The 15,492-nt window shown below is 46.8% G+C and overlaps 1 protein-coding gene across 1 annotated transcript in view; it reads left to right on the top strand.

Annotated features, from left to right (window-relative positions):
* Window positions 1-1,087: 1,087 nt before the first annotated feature.
* The window catches only part of GAN (gigaxonin), a 54,438-nt gene continuing 40,033 nt past the window's right edge, over window positions 1,088-15,492 (top strand). Inside the window, exon 1 of the mRNA XM_007452538.1 lies at window positions 1,088-1,397. Within this exon, the coding sequence (XP_007452600.1) occupies window positions 1,231-1,397 (167 nt within the window). The 5' untranslated portion in view covers window positions 1,088-1,230. The remainder of the gene's footprint in view (window positions 1,398-15,492) is intronic.

Below are 15,492 nucleotides of genomic sequence, written 5' to 3'. Positions count from 1 at the left end.
GTTGAGCCCCTAATGCGTGGACAAAACGGGGGCTACATTCCACATTCCCATGTGCCCTTAGCAACCTTCCCAGAAACCTCAGACAGTATGGAGCTTGCTCTGCATGCCAAGCTGCCCCAGATTTGCTTCCTGTCACCACCTTGATCTTCACTGGGTGGGGAGCCTGGTCACATCTGAACATCTGGCCTCTCTACCTTCCACCCCTTCAGCGTTTCTCTCTCTCTCTGAAATGTACCAACATCATGCAATTAGTTACTCAACCCAGAACATTATCCTGGACTCCCTCTCCCTTCTAATTCTGCCTATTCTTTTACAGCCATCCACTACTGTCCACCTCCATCATCACCCTTCCATCCAGGCCACTATTCCCTTCACTCAAGTACGGCAATATTTAAGCACTTTCCTGCCTTTGCCCCCCCCCCCACCGATTCTCCACGCAGCAGCTGAGTGAGCTTCGTGAAATGACCTGCTAAAAACCCTCTCATGGTTCCTAACACCTACGGGATCAAGACCAACTTCCTTATCACTGCTAAGGAGGCCCTGCTTCTGCTCCATCTCCTCCCTGGCCGGCAACCCAAACGCTCTTTTCAGGGCCTGGTTTCTCGGGTCTCTGTGCTCTTACCTGGGAAGCGCCTTTTCTCTCGTAAATGGTGAACGCTACAACTACTGCGCCCTCGCTTACATGCGTTATCTCACATGAATCCGCAACAACACTAAGATATCATCTTCATTTTGCAGACGGACAAATTAAGGATGGGCACCTTACCCATGGTAACACAGCTAGTGAGTGGAAGAGCCGAGACTCGGATTCAGACTCACGGCGCCAGAGGCCACGGGGTTAACCACCGAGTGCCAGCCTGCCCGCACACCCCTCCATCGCTGCAGCGATCGCTCTCAGCGGCGGACCGCGCCCGGCAGCGCCCGTTCGGGGACCAGCAGCTCAGCAATAGGAACGAGGCTTCGGATTGGCAGCCTCCGGCGACGCCGGGGGAGAGGGAGGGCACAAAGGCGCAGGGGCGTCGCGCAGAAATGACGCAACACCGCGGCTCCTTAAAGGCGCCGGACTCTCGAGCGTCGCACGGCGCAGGCGCGTTCCGGAGGCTCCCGATTTTGCTCGCATCGCTGAGAGCCGGCCCGGGCAGACGGGCGCGAGCTGGACGCGGGCGGTTCGAGGGGTCCGTTTGGGCGGCGTCCGGAGCCCGACCGGCGGGCAGAGGAGCGGGCGCCGCGATGGCCGAGGGCAGCGCCGTGTCAGACCCTCAGCACGCCACGCGCCTACTGCGAGCGCTCAGTTCTTTCCGCGAGGAGTCCCGCTTCTGCGACGCGCACCTGGTCCTCGACGGGGAGGAGATACCGGTGCAGAAGAACATCCTGGCGGCTGCCAGCCCGTACATCAGGTGAAGAGGGGGCCGGGCGGGGCCGCGCTGCCCGGAGCCCGGGGGCGGGGCGAGCCGGGAGTGTCCCTGGAGCCCCTGGTCCCCACCCCCCAGCTGCCGGGGTCCCTCTGGTCACCGCTTAGCGCGGTGTCCCTCCCGGCAGACACCCCGGCCGGGCCCCACTCGTTGCCTCCCCGCAGGACAGCTCCTATGGCTTCGGCCGGGCCGGGCCCGTGCCCCCCACAGGACCCCACTCCCCCTGGAGTTGACCCCGGACCTCAGTCCCCCCGCCCTCCCTCCTCGAGTTCCCACCGCCCGGCGCTGGCCGGGGCCTCAGAACCCCGGAAGCCCCCAGACGCCGTCCTGGGCCGGACCCGGCCCCGCGACCGCGAGCAGGGCTTGAGCGGCTACCGGGAAGAGCTGCCTCCTCGCCCCGGCCCAGCCCGCGGATGCCGGGTGAAGTTTGCCGGCCGTTCGCCTCCAAATCGACACATAGTGGGCCGGGCCCAGCGCCGCGAAAGCGGCCAGGGAGCGTCCCTCCCGCGGAGAAGCCAAACAAATACCTCCTCTCCAGGTGTTGGCAGAGGGAAAACCCTGTCGGATCTTTTTCTTAGGATGGACGATCCGACACCCCCTCCCCCCAGCCCCAAGTTCTTCGCAAAAGTGACTTTACACCCTTTGTGGGAACTCCTTTTAAAAAGAAGGGTAGTGCGTTATAGACGTTAAAGTAAGCTGTAGCACATTTTAAAAGACTTACTGTAATTCTCAGGATGCTGTTACAGCCCGAGGACCATGAGATTTTAGCGACTTACAGAAAGCATTTTAAAACAAAGCTTAACCTGGTTTGCCAGCTCAGCTAACGAGGTGAATTAAAGGTTGATAGGACAGTGCTCATACAAGTGTGTCACATCTTGAGAGGGCTGTTATGTTACAGCAACTTTCTTGCAAACTGGGTTACTCTTTCAATAAAAGAAAAAAAAATGCTAGAAGCTGGAGAAACTGCCTAGTAAGCTAGTTAAATATAGACTAATAGTAGAGAATGTCACTAGAATTGACAGGTCAGAAAAGGCAAAATGATGTGCGCTGCATTCTTAGTGCATTGTCCTAGCAGAACTCGGCACACAAACTGCATTTTAACCTTTGCATTGGCAGACATTTGTGCTAAGTCAGAAGCAGTTCAAGTGCTCTGGTAACTTCTGGCTCCTCCTGGCTCTCTTTCTTAAATCCACTTGCACTCTTTCTTTGTGGATTTAAAGGTGGGGTTGGGGTGAGTTGTCATTAGTGTGGATTTAGATTTCCAACATGACAGATATCTCATAGCTGGCAGTTCAGAGCTTTGAGCAGTCAGTATAAAATTGGCATCAGCAAGCCAGCATCTTCCCTGTATCCAAAGTATTCCCTGTTTGGGGAAATGGTTAGGAAAACTGCTTTAGATGTATTAGTGTAGTTCTGTAAGTGACATCCAGCTGGCTTAAAAGAAAATTGCAAATCACCAAATACATGCTCTCTATTCCCTTTCCGTGGTTCATTTTTCTCCATAGCACTTGCCACTATAATGTACCCTATATTTTATTCATTTACTCTGTGGATCTTCCCCACCTGCAGTGTAAGCTCCAAGAGGCCAGGGACTTTCCTTTCGTTCATTACCGTATCCCTGGCACACAGAAAGACCAATGCCTAGTGGTTAGCAGATGGGTTGAAGCAGGGACTGCCTTCCTTTATGCCACAGAAGATTGGACATGAGAGGACCGGCCCTGGTGCGTTTCCATTTCAGATGCTCAGTTGTCCCTGATTGAGAAGAGCCCTGCACCTGCTTTCTGCTCCCAGCTTTCACTCTTCTGCGAGTTGTCCGTAGATGACTTCATCTTGGCTTCAGCTCACTAGTCTGATAAATGAGGGATAAAATGCGTCTTCATCTCATTTAATCTTTGACCCACACTGTGAAGAAGTAGGTAATAGTGCTTTGAGGCGCTCACAGGTCTGCACACAGGTTTCCAAAGGTAGTGGTATCACTGCTATATCTGCTGAATTAGGGAAGGTGGGGCATCCGCTTGTGACATGGTGGCACATATGAGAATATTTAGTAATGTGAAATGTTATTTAGACTAGCAGTATTTTTTTCTCTATTTTTAGTTTTTTTTAAGATTTATTATTTATTTATTTATTTTATTCTTGGCTGCGTTGGGTCTTAATTGTGGCACGCGGGATCTTTGTTGAGTTACGCAGGATCTTTCATTGTGGCACGTGGGATCTTTCGTTGCGGCGTGGGCTCTTCGTTGCGGTGCACGGGCTTCTCTCTAGTTGTGGCCTGCGGGTTCTTCTCTCTCCAGTGGCGCGCAGCCTCCAGGGCGCGTGGGCTCTCTAGTTGAGACGCGCGAACTCAGTAGTTGTGGCGCGCGGGCTTGGTTGCCCTGCGGCATGTGGGATCTTAGTTCCCCCGACCAGGGCTCGAACCCACGTCCCCTGCATTGTAAGGCGGATTCTTTACCTCTGGACCACCAGGGAAGTCCCGCTAGCAGTAATTTAGATGTGAAATATTACTAATCGTAGTAGCAGAGCCAAAAGGGACTTCAGACCCCTCTAATCCAATTCTGTTACTTTCCAGGTAAAGAAGTGGTGCTCGGTGGGCATTAGTGATCTGTATTACAGTGAGGTTATTAGCACTTAATGGTTGAACTAGGATTAGACTCCAGGTTAATGACACCTAGTCTCCTACTCGTTTACCATACCAAGCTACAGCATTACTCAATGTAACTATTCTTTGCGAGTCAGTAAGCGGTAGAGTTTACGCAATGTGTTATGATTTACATGCTTACTAAGTACTTTCACATGCTGTCTCACTTTGATTTTCATTTTCAACCATCTTGTACAGTAGGCAGGGCAGATATTTTTGACATTTTACAGATAAATATGAGTTAGTATGTGTTTTTCAGTGACTGATTGCTGTAACTTTGACTGTTGAAGTGGTGTATTTGTTCTTGGGCTTCTTTTAAAATTACCAATCTCAAGGCTACTTGAAAGTAATACGACTAATTTCTGTTACTGCTTAGAAACAAACTTTAAGTTTCGATGCCAATGATGTTGGGCTTTTATAACATCTTTGTTTTGTTTGAATGGAACTTAAAGAATTCTATTGAAACAATGAGTTTGTATGTTCTAGAGCTTGATGTTTCTCACTTTCCCTTCTGAAGCTTAAGCATTTAGGTCTGTGATATCATTAATATAGGGATTGGGAGTTCAAAAGTTTGGTAGTCTCTGAAGTTTTATAAAAATCTGAGTTTTGTTTAATGTCTTCAGTTAGCCTGGTTTTAGTAACTGTCATAGGGGTCTGAAGTTGTGCAGTTTAGAAACAATGTTATATATTGCTTCTGTATCATCAACCAAGGGAACCAAGCCAACACTGTTGCAGTAGGAATTAAAGCAGCTCAATTGGCATACTTTCTACTAAATATAGAAGTCTTTTAGCCTTACTGGTTTACTCTTTTCCTGTGCTTTATCTTTGGTTTAACATTTGTTTTTCCTCCGGGTCGTCTTAGCAATCATACTGCCTTAGAAACACTTTCAGTATAAAAGGAAAAAGCCAGAAAAAACCCAAGTTCGGCCACAAAACCCCAGTGATAACCTGAAAGAAGATTGTGTAGGTTATGTGTCACGCAGCCTGAGATGCAAATGCTGCAGGGAGGACAGGCAGGAGCTTCCATAGTTCATCACTCACCCCAGTAAGTGGGATGCTACTTTCCCAGCATGCCCTCTGCCCAGCATTTTCTCATGATCCTGAATGACATTTTTCGTTTGGTTTGTTGGGAAAACAAAATCTAAATGTAGCTGATGACCTTTAAGAATGATGACATTGAATTCATAGCTATAACAACGACCCACAGCAACCCTTTCCTTTCTCAGCAGCCCTGAGACCTTCTGGGAAAGGTTCCCTGAGGCTTATAGGAAATTTCCTTTCCTCTTGAATATTGCAAAGTTTGCTTTGCTTCATGTCTGAGGCTCTTCTCATTCTGGCACAATTCCCTTGATCTGATGTGGAGTTCAGACTCCTCTCTTTCGTGAGCTGTGGTTCTTCGGGGGTAATGTATGTGAAAGGATTTGGCAATGAATTGCCGTGTGATTCTGCAGTGGCATTAGAGTGGCTCTGTACAGGTTCCAGTCCCGTATCCACTTTTGGGAATTTTGGTTTTTCTAGGGAATCTGTTGGAACATGAGTTTGTTTAGCTTTTAGTCCTGGAGAGTAAAGGAAAGAAAGATTCCCAGGATTTGGGGATCCTTTGATGAGTTAGCCAACAATAAGAATGGCAGTTTTTGTCCCTGTTTTTTGAGAGAAAGCTGGTCTAGTGAGGGTGGAGTGGAGGCATTGGGCCTAGAATCCAGCCTGGATCATCCTGGGCAACTTTTCTGGGCCCTAGTCTTCTCATCTGTGAAGTGAGATTGATTGGGCTCCGTGCTGTTTTCGGTCCGCTTGGTGTGTCTGTGTTGTGGGGAGGGAGTCTGTCTCTGTTCTTACAGCTTTACTGTATCATGTAAAGTTTTGTTGCATATTGATGTTAAAGCCTTTCCTTTGCCCTGTCACACAGGACTTGGTTGGGTATTCTATATAAATCCAGCCCTGTAGAGTTGTTTTGTAACAAGCATTTATTTTATGCTGTTAATCTGGATGCTTTCCAAGGCCTAATTATTGATGAGCCTGTTTTGCCATTTAAATCTAAAATTTGACTCATAGATGATGCTGATGAAACTTCTTAAGGAGACTAATATGATCTCTGTAGCAGTCCAAGTTTCATGGTGATGCAGAAATTGTTATCATCCTTTCTTTGGGTACTTGAAATCTGCCCTGTATTTTATGAGCAGTAAAGTCCACTAGTCCTGTCTGCTATGTGCAGAGCAAGCTGTCAGCCCCCAAGTCCCTTTTCTTTCACTTGTGCTCTGAGTTCATAGTCACCTGTGTATATAGCAGCTCATGAATGATTGTCATAAGGGTTTTGTATAGCTATTGTAACCTGTTACGTTTCGTAGTTCTCAAGGGTTCAGCTAGAAGCTCCAGGTTCTGAGACTGTTGCTGAATCCTGAGCAGTCTTTAAATCAAATCAGCTGTACCTACCGCTTGCTATCCTCTGATGGTGATGGGAAATACATTGGGCCTGAATATCTTTTGATGGATCTAGGCTTCTTTCTTTTTATCCACCTACTATAAGGCATCCCTTACAACTGCTTTTTAAAAAGATGAAATCTGTCCTGAAGGGCTTACAGTCCCATGGTTCAAAATGATCGTCATCCCACATGCCGCGGAGCAACTAGGCCCGTGAGCCACAACTACTGAGCCTGCGCGTCTGGAGCCTGTGCTCCGCAACAAGAGAGGCCGCGATAGTGAGAGGCCTGCGCACCACGATGCAGAGTGGCCCCCGCTTGCCACAACTAGAGAAAGCCCTCGCACAGAAACGAGGACCCAACACAGCATAAATTAATTAATTAATTAATAAACTCCTACTCCTAACATTTTCTTAAAAAAAAAAAAAGAATGACAAGCAGATGCAAGGAGAAATCAGACTTTCAGTGTGGCTAGATGTGTAAAAATGATAAACTAAGGAAACGTGAATGCCAATTTCTTCTGTATGAACTGTGATCAGTGAAAGAGGATATATCATATGTAAAAAGAGAAACAGAGAAAAGAAATTGGAGAGAGAATGATATAGGGTTAAACTTCCAACATGAAGCCAATTCCTGGTTCCAGGTCTTCCTGAGTACTAGCTGACTTTCTGTCTTGAATGATGAATTCTCCTAAGCCTATCCCCGGTCCTATTATTGCTCCTTCCCACCCTCTCCTCACCCTCCCCCTTTCCCTCCCCTCCCCTCCCCTCCTTCCCTTCCCTTTCCCCCTCCCCCTCCTCCTCTTTAGTACTTGCAGCTATATTTGATTAAACGCTTTTCTTAACGTGAGTTTTTCAAAACCAATATTAAAGTATGTTCTCTTTCAGAAGATCAAAGAAGTATTTTCTCTGGGCTTCTAAAGGAAACTAAGAGCTTGTGAATTGGAGCTCTAAGTTTAACATAGATTACTTATTTCAGGTGAAATATATGTGTTTATTTGTACAAGGCAGCGGTTGCGACTCTTAGTAGCAGTGAATGCTGTAATTCTGGGCAGGTTCTTGGCAGGTTTCAAACGATGAAACAAATCAATAAAATTCTTGTTAGACTAGTGAATCTAACATAAAGTGAAGTGTTGAATGTTTAGATTTATTGTAGAACTTGCCTCAGGGTTGTCATTTTGAGTAATAGTAATGTGATAGGAGTAAATCCTAGCTCCACTGAATACCAGCTGATAAGTTCTCCCTCTTTACGTATGCCCTTTGACTTTTACCTCTTCTTGCAGTGTGTATTTTCCTCTGCAAGTCCTCTTCAGTGTTCTTAAAGTAATTTTTATTATATAATTTAGAGAGTCAAGCAAAGTGCTTTTCCACATAGAAAGTTTGGTTCCTTGGATTTAGATTTGGATAATAGAGACTAAGCATCCAGATTACAAAACCGCCTTATCCGTTGTTTACACTGTTAATCGGTCTGTCTCATGATACCAAAGTGAGGCTTAAAATCTATTTATAATCCATAAAGAAAACATAATTAGAACAAATAAGGAGTTGTTTGGATTCGTCCTTCAGAAGGATACAAATCTATCATTTTGTGCACTAGAGCTATAATGTAAATGCATAATTTTAAAGTTGGAATCCTAGGTTAAGGGTGGAGGTGCGGGGGTGTGGGTGTGACAGTTGGCAGGTTAGGGCTGCAGCCTTGAATTTGAGTGCTTCCCATGGGTCCTCTGCCTCCTAAGACCTGATGAATCCAAAGAAGGAAGGAGATCAAAGATGGCAGCTGTAGCTCTATGGAGGGTAAAGGTTGTGTGTCCATCTAAATGTCCTCTGTCATTCAGGTGGAGTTCTTGACCCCTGTGCTCAGAAGAGCAGAGACCGAAGTCGTTTTCCTAAGTATTGCCAAAGAATATCTTCACCACAGAATGATCTAATGTCTAATGTTTGCTGCTTCCATTTCTCTGTGGGAGTAAATTATAATTTTTTTCTTCTTTTCAGAGAGTTTTAGAAAAATAGAATACTTAGGGAAAAATGAGATCTTGGTGAAGAATTTTGTTAGATAAAACAGTTAGCCTTCAGGCAGTAACGCTTTGGGAGGCAGCACATATCAGGTGGAAGGGGGGAAGACTGGTTTTTAAAAACAGACTGTTATAATGGGATATAGACCAATACAGTGTCCTTCATTTTTCTGTTTAGAGTTAATGTGCTAATGGATATAGAACCTTAAATGTACATCTTTGTTCATAGGTATTTTGTGATTCTCTCAACTACTAATTATTTTGGTATCTTTTTAGGAGCAATTTTAAAGACCATTTGACACTTGTGATTTTTATGTTAACACGGTAAGATGAGTAGAAATATTGTAAAACAGTTTTATAGTCATGTTCGCATTCATCATTAACCAGTTGCCTATGCCTCTGAATAATTGTAAATTGTCTAGTACTTTTTTTGTGTGTGTGTGGGGTGGTATGCGGGCCTCTCCCGTTGCGGAGCGCAGGCTCAGCGGCCCTGGCTCACGGGCCCAGCCGCTCTGCAGCATGTGGGATCTTCCCGGACCGGGGCACGAACCTGTGTCCCTTGCATTGGCAGGCAGACTCTCAACCACTGCGCCACCAGGGAAGCCCTGTCTAGTACTTTTGAGTTCAAAATATTTTCAGACTTTTGTCACTGAAATTATTTATATGAGTCTGTCCCTGAATTGGAGGAAACTGCATATTTAGGGTGTGAGGTTGGGATGAGTCTCTTCTAACACTTAGAGCACATTCACTGGGAGTGGCCGGCAGTGTGAGAAAGGTGGAATTGAGAAAAGCCATGGGAATCCTTAGAAAGAAAGGTCATTGATCACTGATTTCTATTCTTTCCTCTCTGGAGTCCACTTCTGCTTCAGGGATGGAATTGGAGGCCAGCAGAACCCAGGCCTCCATTCCATTAAGTTAGTCAAGGGAAGAGTTTCCCACCTCCGTCCAGCTTTTCCTCCTGTGCTAAAGCCGGTATGGGAAGTTCAGATTTACCTCGCAGATTAGAGACTTCTTTCAGGTGTTGTTGGTTGGTTGGTTGGTTTGTGTGTTTATTTTCCTGCCTGACTTCTTAACACTGCTGCTTGTATGAGCAGAGCTACCAACTTTGTTCCTTGCCCAAAAGGGAGAATCCCTGTTGCTAGCCGAGAGGGAGCAAAATTCTCATTTCTCTCACCTCCTGCAGTGGAGCAGGAGAAGAATAGGTGCTCTGTTCCCTTTCCTTACTGTCTGTTTTCCTATTGATAGGAAAGGGGACTATGAAAATGTGCACTGTTGTCACGCTGTTGGTACATTCTTTAGAAATGTCATCACCACCTTAACCCATATGCTTGTGGGATTGTGCTCACCAGTAATAAAGTACAGTTCAAGAATTAGCATTGTCATAAGTCGTTGAAATGTGTCATGTATTAATTCATCACAGAGTTCCCTGTCAAGGGACCTTACATAACTAGTGTTGACTAATTAGGATTAATCATTCCTTCAACAAATACACAGGAGACACTGGGTATCAGCAACAGCTGGGTGCTGGGGGGAGATGGGCAGGAGTTTGTATTTCATGGTTTGTGGAGTGTTACACCTTCCCAGGCTCTATTCTCTTTCTTGTATGCTGGCTGCCATTTGAGTGTATATTCAATGATCTCCCACAAACGCTGTCAAAACTGAGACTGAGCACATGGAGATCAAAGTCACTCAACTTATTTTTTCCACCTGTGGGGCCAGTAAAGGAAAGAAACATAAAGCTAACAGTTTTTAAATTATCTTTGACGTTCACTTAAGTTTTCACTACTGTACTGTGTAGTGTGGTAGTACCAGAATTTCAAGAATGGGAAAAGAGGGCTTCCCTGGTGGCACAGTGGTTGAGAGTCCCCCTGCCAATGCGGGGGACATGGGTTTGTGCCCTGGTCCAGGAAGATCCCACATGCCGCGGAGCGGCTGGGCCCGTGAGCCATGGCCGCTGAGCCTGTGCGTCTGGAGCCTGTGCTCCGCAACGGGAGAGGCCACAACAGTGAGAGGCCCATGAACTGCAAAAAAAAAAAAGAATGGGAAAAGAAGAGATTGACCTTATTTTTAGAGTAGTCACTTCTGAAAGTCTGCTCTAAAAAGTATAATTAAGATGTGGCACATATATACAACGGAATATTATTCAGCCTTAAAAAGAAACGAAATTGAGTTATTTGCAGTGAGGTGGACCTAGAGTCTGTCATACAGAGTGAAGTAAGTCAGAAAGAGAAAAACAAATACAGTATGCTAACACATATATATGGAATCTAAAAAAAATGGTTCTGATGAACCGAGTGGCAGGACAGGAATAAAGTTGCAGACGTAGAGAATGGACTTGAGGACACGGGGAGGGGGAAGGATAAGCTGGGACAAAGTGAGAGAGTGTCATGGACATATATACACTACCAAATGTAAAATAGAGAGCTAGTGGGAAGCAGCCGCATAGCACAGGGAGATCAGCTCGGTGCTTTGTGACCACCTAGATGGGTGGGAGGGAGGCTCAAGAGGGAGGGGATATGGAGATATATGTATATGTATAGTTGATTCACTTTGTTATACAGCAGAAACTAACACAACATTGTAAAGCAAATATACTCCAGTAAAGATGTTAAAAATAAAATAAAGAGTATACTTAGGGGAGCTTCCCTGGTGGCGCAGTGGTTGAGAGTCCGCCCGCCGATGCAGGGGACACGGGTTCGTGCCCCGGTCCGGGAAGATCCCACATGCCGCGGAGCGGCTGGGCCCGTGAGCCATGGCCGCTGAGCCGGTGTGTCCGGAGCCTGTTGCTCCTCAACGGGAGAGGCCACAACGGTGAGAGGCCTGCGTACCACCAAAAAAGTAAAGAGTATACTTAAATGACTCATCTGATCATTCGCTACTATGTTAGTAACCGCAATTAATCACATGTACAGAAACACCTTTTTTTAATAGAATTATTTATTTATTTTTGGCTGCTTTGGGTCTTCGTTGCTGTGCGCGGGCTTTTTCTAGTTGAGGTGAGCGGAGACTACTCTTTGTTGCAGTGTGAGGGCTTCTCATTGCGCTGGCTTGTTGTGGAGCATGGGCTCTAGGTGCGTGGGCTTCAGTAGTTGTGGCTCGCGGGCTCTAGAGTGCAGGCTCAGTAGTTGTGGCGCATGGGCTAAGTTGCTCCGCGACATGTGGTATCTTCCCAGACCAGGGCTCGAACACATGTCCCCTGCATTGGCAGGCGGATTCCAGAAACAGCTGTTTTTAAGTAGAGAACATAGATCCTTGGCCGAGGTTTCCTAAATGCTCGTTCATTCATTAAACTTTTCTTGAGCGTTTACGTGTGGTGCTGCCGTGCTCTGGGCTTTCAAGGCTACGGCATCTGCGAACTGCAGCTGGGGAGGCAGACAATGAAGAGGCCTCGTTACAGAGAGACGTGAGGGATAGACGTTGCCACCGTGGATGGGTGAGAGGAGCACCGCTCTGAGGAAGTGCCACTTCACCTGAGATCTGGAGGAGGGCTTCAGTGTGAGCAGAGCTGGGGGCAGAGGGGCAGGGCACTGGGAGCAGAAGTGCTGCACTCCGGAGACAGAATCAGACTGGCACAGCCAGGAGGGCGGAGAACAGCAGCGTGAGGAGATGATGAGCGTCAGGTAGTGTGGCAGGAAGCCAGACTAGAGGGGTAGCAGGGCCTCGTAGTCCTGAGTTCAGGTTGGCACGTGCACTGCTTGCTCCCTAGCAAGATTAAACTTTCACGGGAACGCCTCCCAGAGGGGCCGTGTGTGGGGAGCCAGCTGGGGAGGTGGCGGGTGTGGGAAAGGGACCTCAGAATTTTTTCTGACATGGGTTATTCCATGCAAGAGAGTTTAGGTTTTATTATAAGGCTTTAGGTTAGGCATTGATGGGAGTCATTTAGGAGGGCACTGCAATGGTTCTGACAGCAAATGAGAGCGCCCTGGGCTAGGGTGGGTCCGTGGACTTGGAGTGAAGTGGCTGTAGTAGGGAGATTAGCAATAGGACTTGTTGGTGAGAAAAGGGAAAGACCCAGGAGAGCCCAGGGTCACTTCCTCAGTATCCTCAGTGACCAATGCTTATCATCACTTAACTGTGGGTATGAGGACAGCTGTAAAAGACTCTGTGGAGTACAGGATCTGTCCTCAGAGTTTACAGCTTAGTTGTGAAGGCACAAAGTGTAGAACCAAGGCTATTTTAATTGCATAGACACTTCTAGCCATAGGAGTTCCGAGGAGGAAGGCCCCCTTGCGTGATCTCATAAGGTTTCGTAAACAGAATTGAACACGGCCTCGGGGAGGAGTTGGAGGTGGGTGGGGGGGCGGGTAGGGGAAGAGGGGGCCAAGGAGAAGGGTTCAGGTGAACAAAGGTGTGAGTGCGGGGGCTTGTATGCGCCCAGGGTAGTAAGTATACTTCCCCGGGCTGGACTGGAGCCTTGGCTAGGGATGGGGGCAAGTGCTGGTGGACGGGCAGGTCAGGACGGTATTCCCGAGTGCCAGGCTAGTTCGCTTAGATTTTTCTTTTTTTTTTAACATCTTTACTGGAGTATAATTGCTTTACAGTGGTGTGTTAGTTTCTGCTTTATAACAAAGTGAATCAGTTATACATATACATGTATCCCCATATCTCTTAGATTTTTATTCATTCTTTCACCAGTAGTACTAGTGATAGAAACAGAGCTCTGCTTTAAGAAGGTGACTTGGCGGTTGTTTGTTCACAGGACCGAGAGGGGGACCAGAGTTGCTTACGGATTCAGGTCAGCACCCAGTGGCGCTGTCCCGCACCATGTCAGTAGTAGTGACCGAGGTCGGGATTAGAGGAAGAAGCAATCGACTGCTAATGGATGTGGGAATTAGGCTGAGGGAGAGGGAAGAGCTAAGAGGTTTTGAGGCCAGCTGCTTAAGAAAAGTGGGGAAGGTAACATCTGTCTTCGCAGTGTTCTATTCAAGGTAGCATCGCTCTATAAACCCCTTAATTACATTCTATGGAGTGTGACACTTACCTGCGAATGTGTGTGTTTCTCACCTCTGCCTCTCTTGACTTCCTGCTTTTTACTGGCAGAGGAATTCCTGTTCATCCTTCAGGACTCAGTATCCCTTCCTTGGTAACATTTTCCCAATTCTGCCAAATAATCACTCTGTCCTACAGGCTTCTCTGTAGTGTATGGCGCGTACCTTCAGTGTACCATGTGTCAGTGCTCCACTGACTTTTCTTCAGTGGGGAGAAATAGAGCAGACAGACGGACTGGGTGCTTTTAAAGCGTCTTTTATCTCTAGGGTCAGAGGCACTAAATCCATTGGCGGAAAGTCTGTAGGTAAGAGACTTGAGTTGACTGCAGTCTGAGTACTGATGAAGAAGTGGAAGGTGAGAGTTCAGGATGCTGTGTTCGCCGCCTCCAAATAAGATGAAACTTCTGGCTGTGGCGTTCTACTGTATAGCTGAATATGTATTGGGGACTGGGGGACAGGGACAGAAGAAACCATCTTAGAACAGATTTTAACAAGAAGAGAGTCTTTAATTTTGTACTGTTTCACATGGCGCAGTCAAGCTTAACAAAGTCCACTTCTGGTGCCAAGAAACCTGGGAGAAGGGTCCAAATTCTTTATTCAAAAGTAGTAGCTCCAGTGAGAGAGCTTTTGTCACGACATGACTAAAGAATTAATAGAGAAGCATTCATTCCCTTGACAACATTTTGGGAGGCATTTTCAGCTTCAGGTTGTTTAGAGAAGTTTATAACAGTAGATTATAAATTAAGAAGGTGCCAGAAGCAGAAGGATCATTGTGAGATGCTGAAGTGAAACTCATCCTGAGCTGCCTCTCATTTATTAAAGAAAACTGAAAGGGGGTGTGTGTCTCAGGCTGTAGTTGATTTTTGATTTTGGTTTTGTTTTCCTAGTCCCACTGTCCTTTTTTAAATAAAAAAAAGAGCTTCTTAACCGTCACTTAACACTTTGGTTTGAACTCCTTTGAAAGGATGAATATAGGGCTTCCCTGGTGGCGCAGTGGTTGAGGGTCCGCCTGCCGATGCAGGGGACGTGGGTTCGTGCCCTGGTCCGGGAGGATCCCACATGCTGCGGAGCGGCTGGGCCCGTGAGCCATGGCCCCTGAGCCTGCACATCCGGAGCCTGTGCTCTGCAACGGGAGAGGCCACAACAGTGTGACGCCTGCGTACCGCAAAAAAAAAAAAAAAAAAAAAAAAAAAAAAAAGAAAGGATGAATACAAAGGCAAGAATAAATTCATATAAATTCTTACTTCTCCTTTGAATTTATTCAGGAGTTCCACTTTGCCTTTGAAAAGACATAAACCTTCCTTCTGACGCTTTACATTGGGAAGAGGGAATAGAAAGTGAGTAGAAATATGGACCTACTTCTGCAGTATGAAATTTCTGTAGTATTCAGTGCCATGGGTGTACTGCAGCAAAGAAGAACCAGGTCCACCAGTTTTTAATTAGAGAAGACTTGTAAGAATGCCCCCCAGATCAAAGGGGCTTACTCTTGAGATGGTTATATAATTCCATGGACTCTTTTTTTAATATATATATAAATTTATTTACTTATTTATTTTTGGCTGCGTCGGGTCTTCGTGCTGCACATGGGCTTTCTCTAGTTGCGGCGAGCAGGGGCTACTCTTCGTTGTGGTGCGTGGGCTTCTCATTGCGGTGCTTCTCATTGCGGAGCATGGGCCCTAGGTGCGCAGGCTTCAGTAGTTGTGGCACGTGAGCTCAGTAGTTGTGGCTCGTGGGCTCTAGAGCACAGGCTCAGTAGTTGTGACGCACAGGCTTAGTTGCTCCGCGGCATGTGGGATCTTCCCAGGCCAGGCCTCAAACCCGTGTTCCCTGCATTGGAAGGCAGATTCTTAACCACTGCGCCACCAGGGAAGCCCTCCATGGGCTCTTAAGGTTATAGGAGGAGCCTCTTTTAAACAGCATCTGAAAAATCATACCTGAGGAGAACATCTGGAACTATTTGACAGGTTGAGGCATGAATGTCTTTCTTTTATTTCCAAAAAGTCAGGGTGTGACCAGAACAAGGAAT

Source organism: Lipotes vexillifer, unplaced genomic scaffold (assembly GCF_000442215.2).
Source record: "Lipotes vexillifer unplaced genomic scaffold, Lipotes_vexillifer_v1.1 scaffold443, whole genome shotgun sequence".
Classification (NCBI taxonomy): Eukaryota; Metazoa; Chordata; class Mammalia; order Artiodactyla; family Lipotidae; genus Lipotes; species Lipotes vexillifer.
This window is presented reverse-complemented; position numbering and strand designations above follow the sequence as displayed.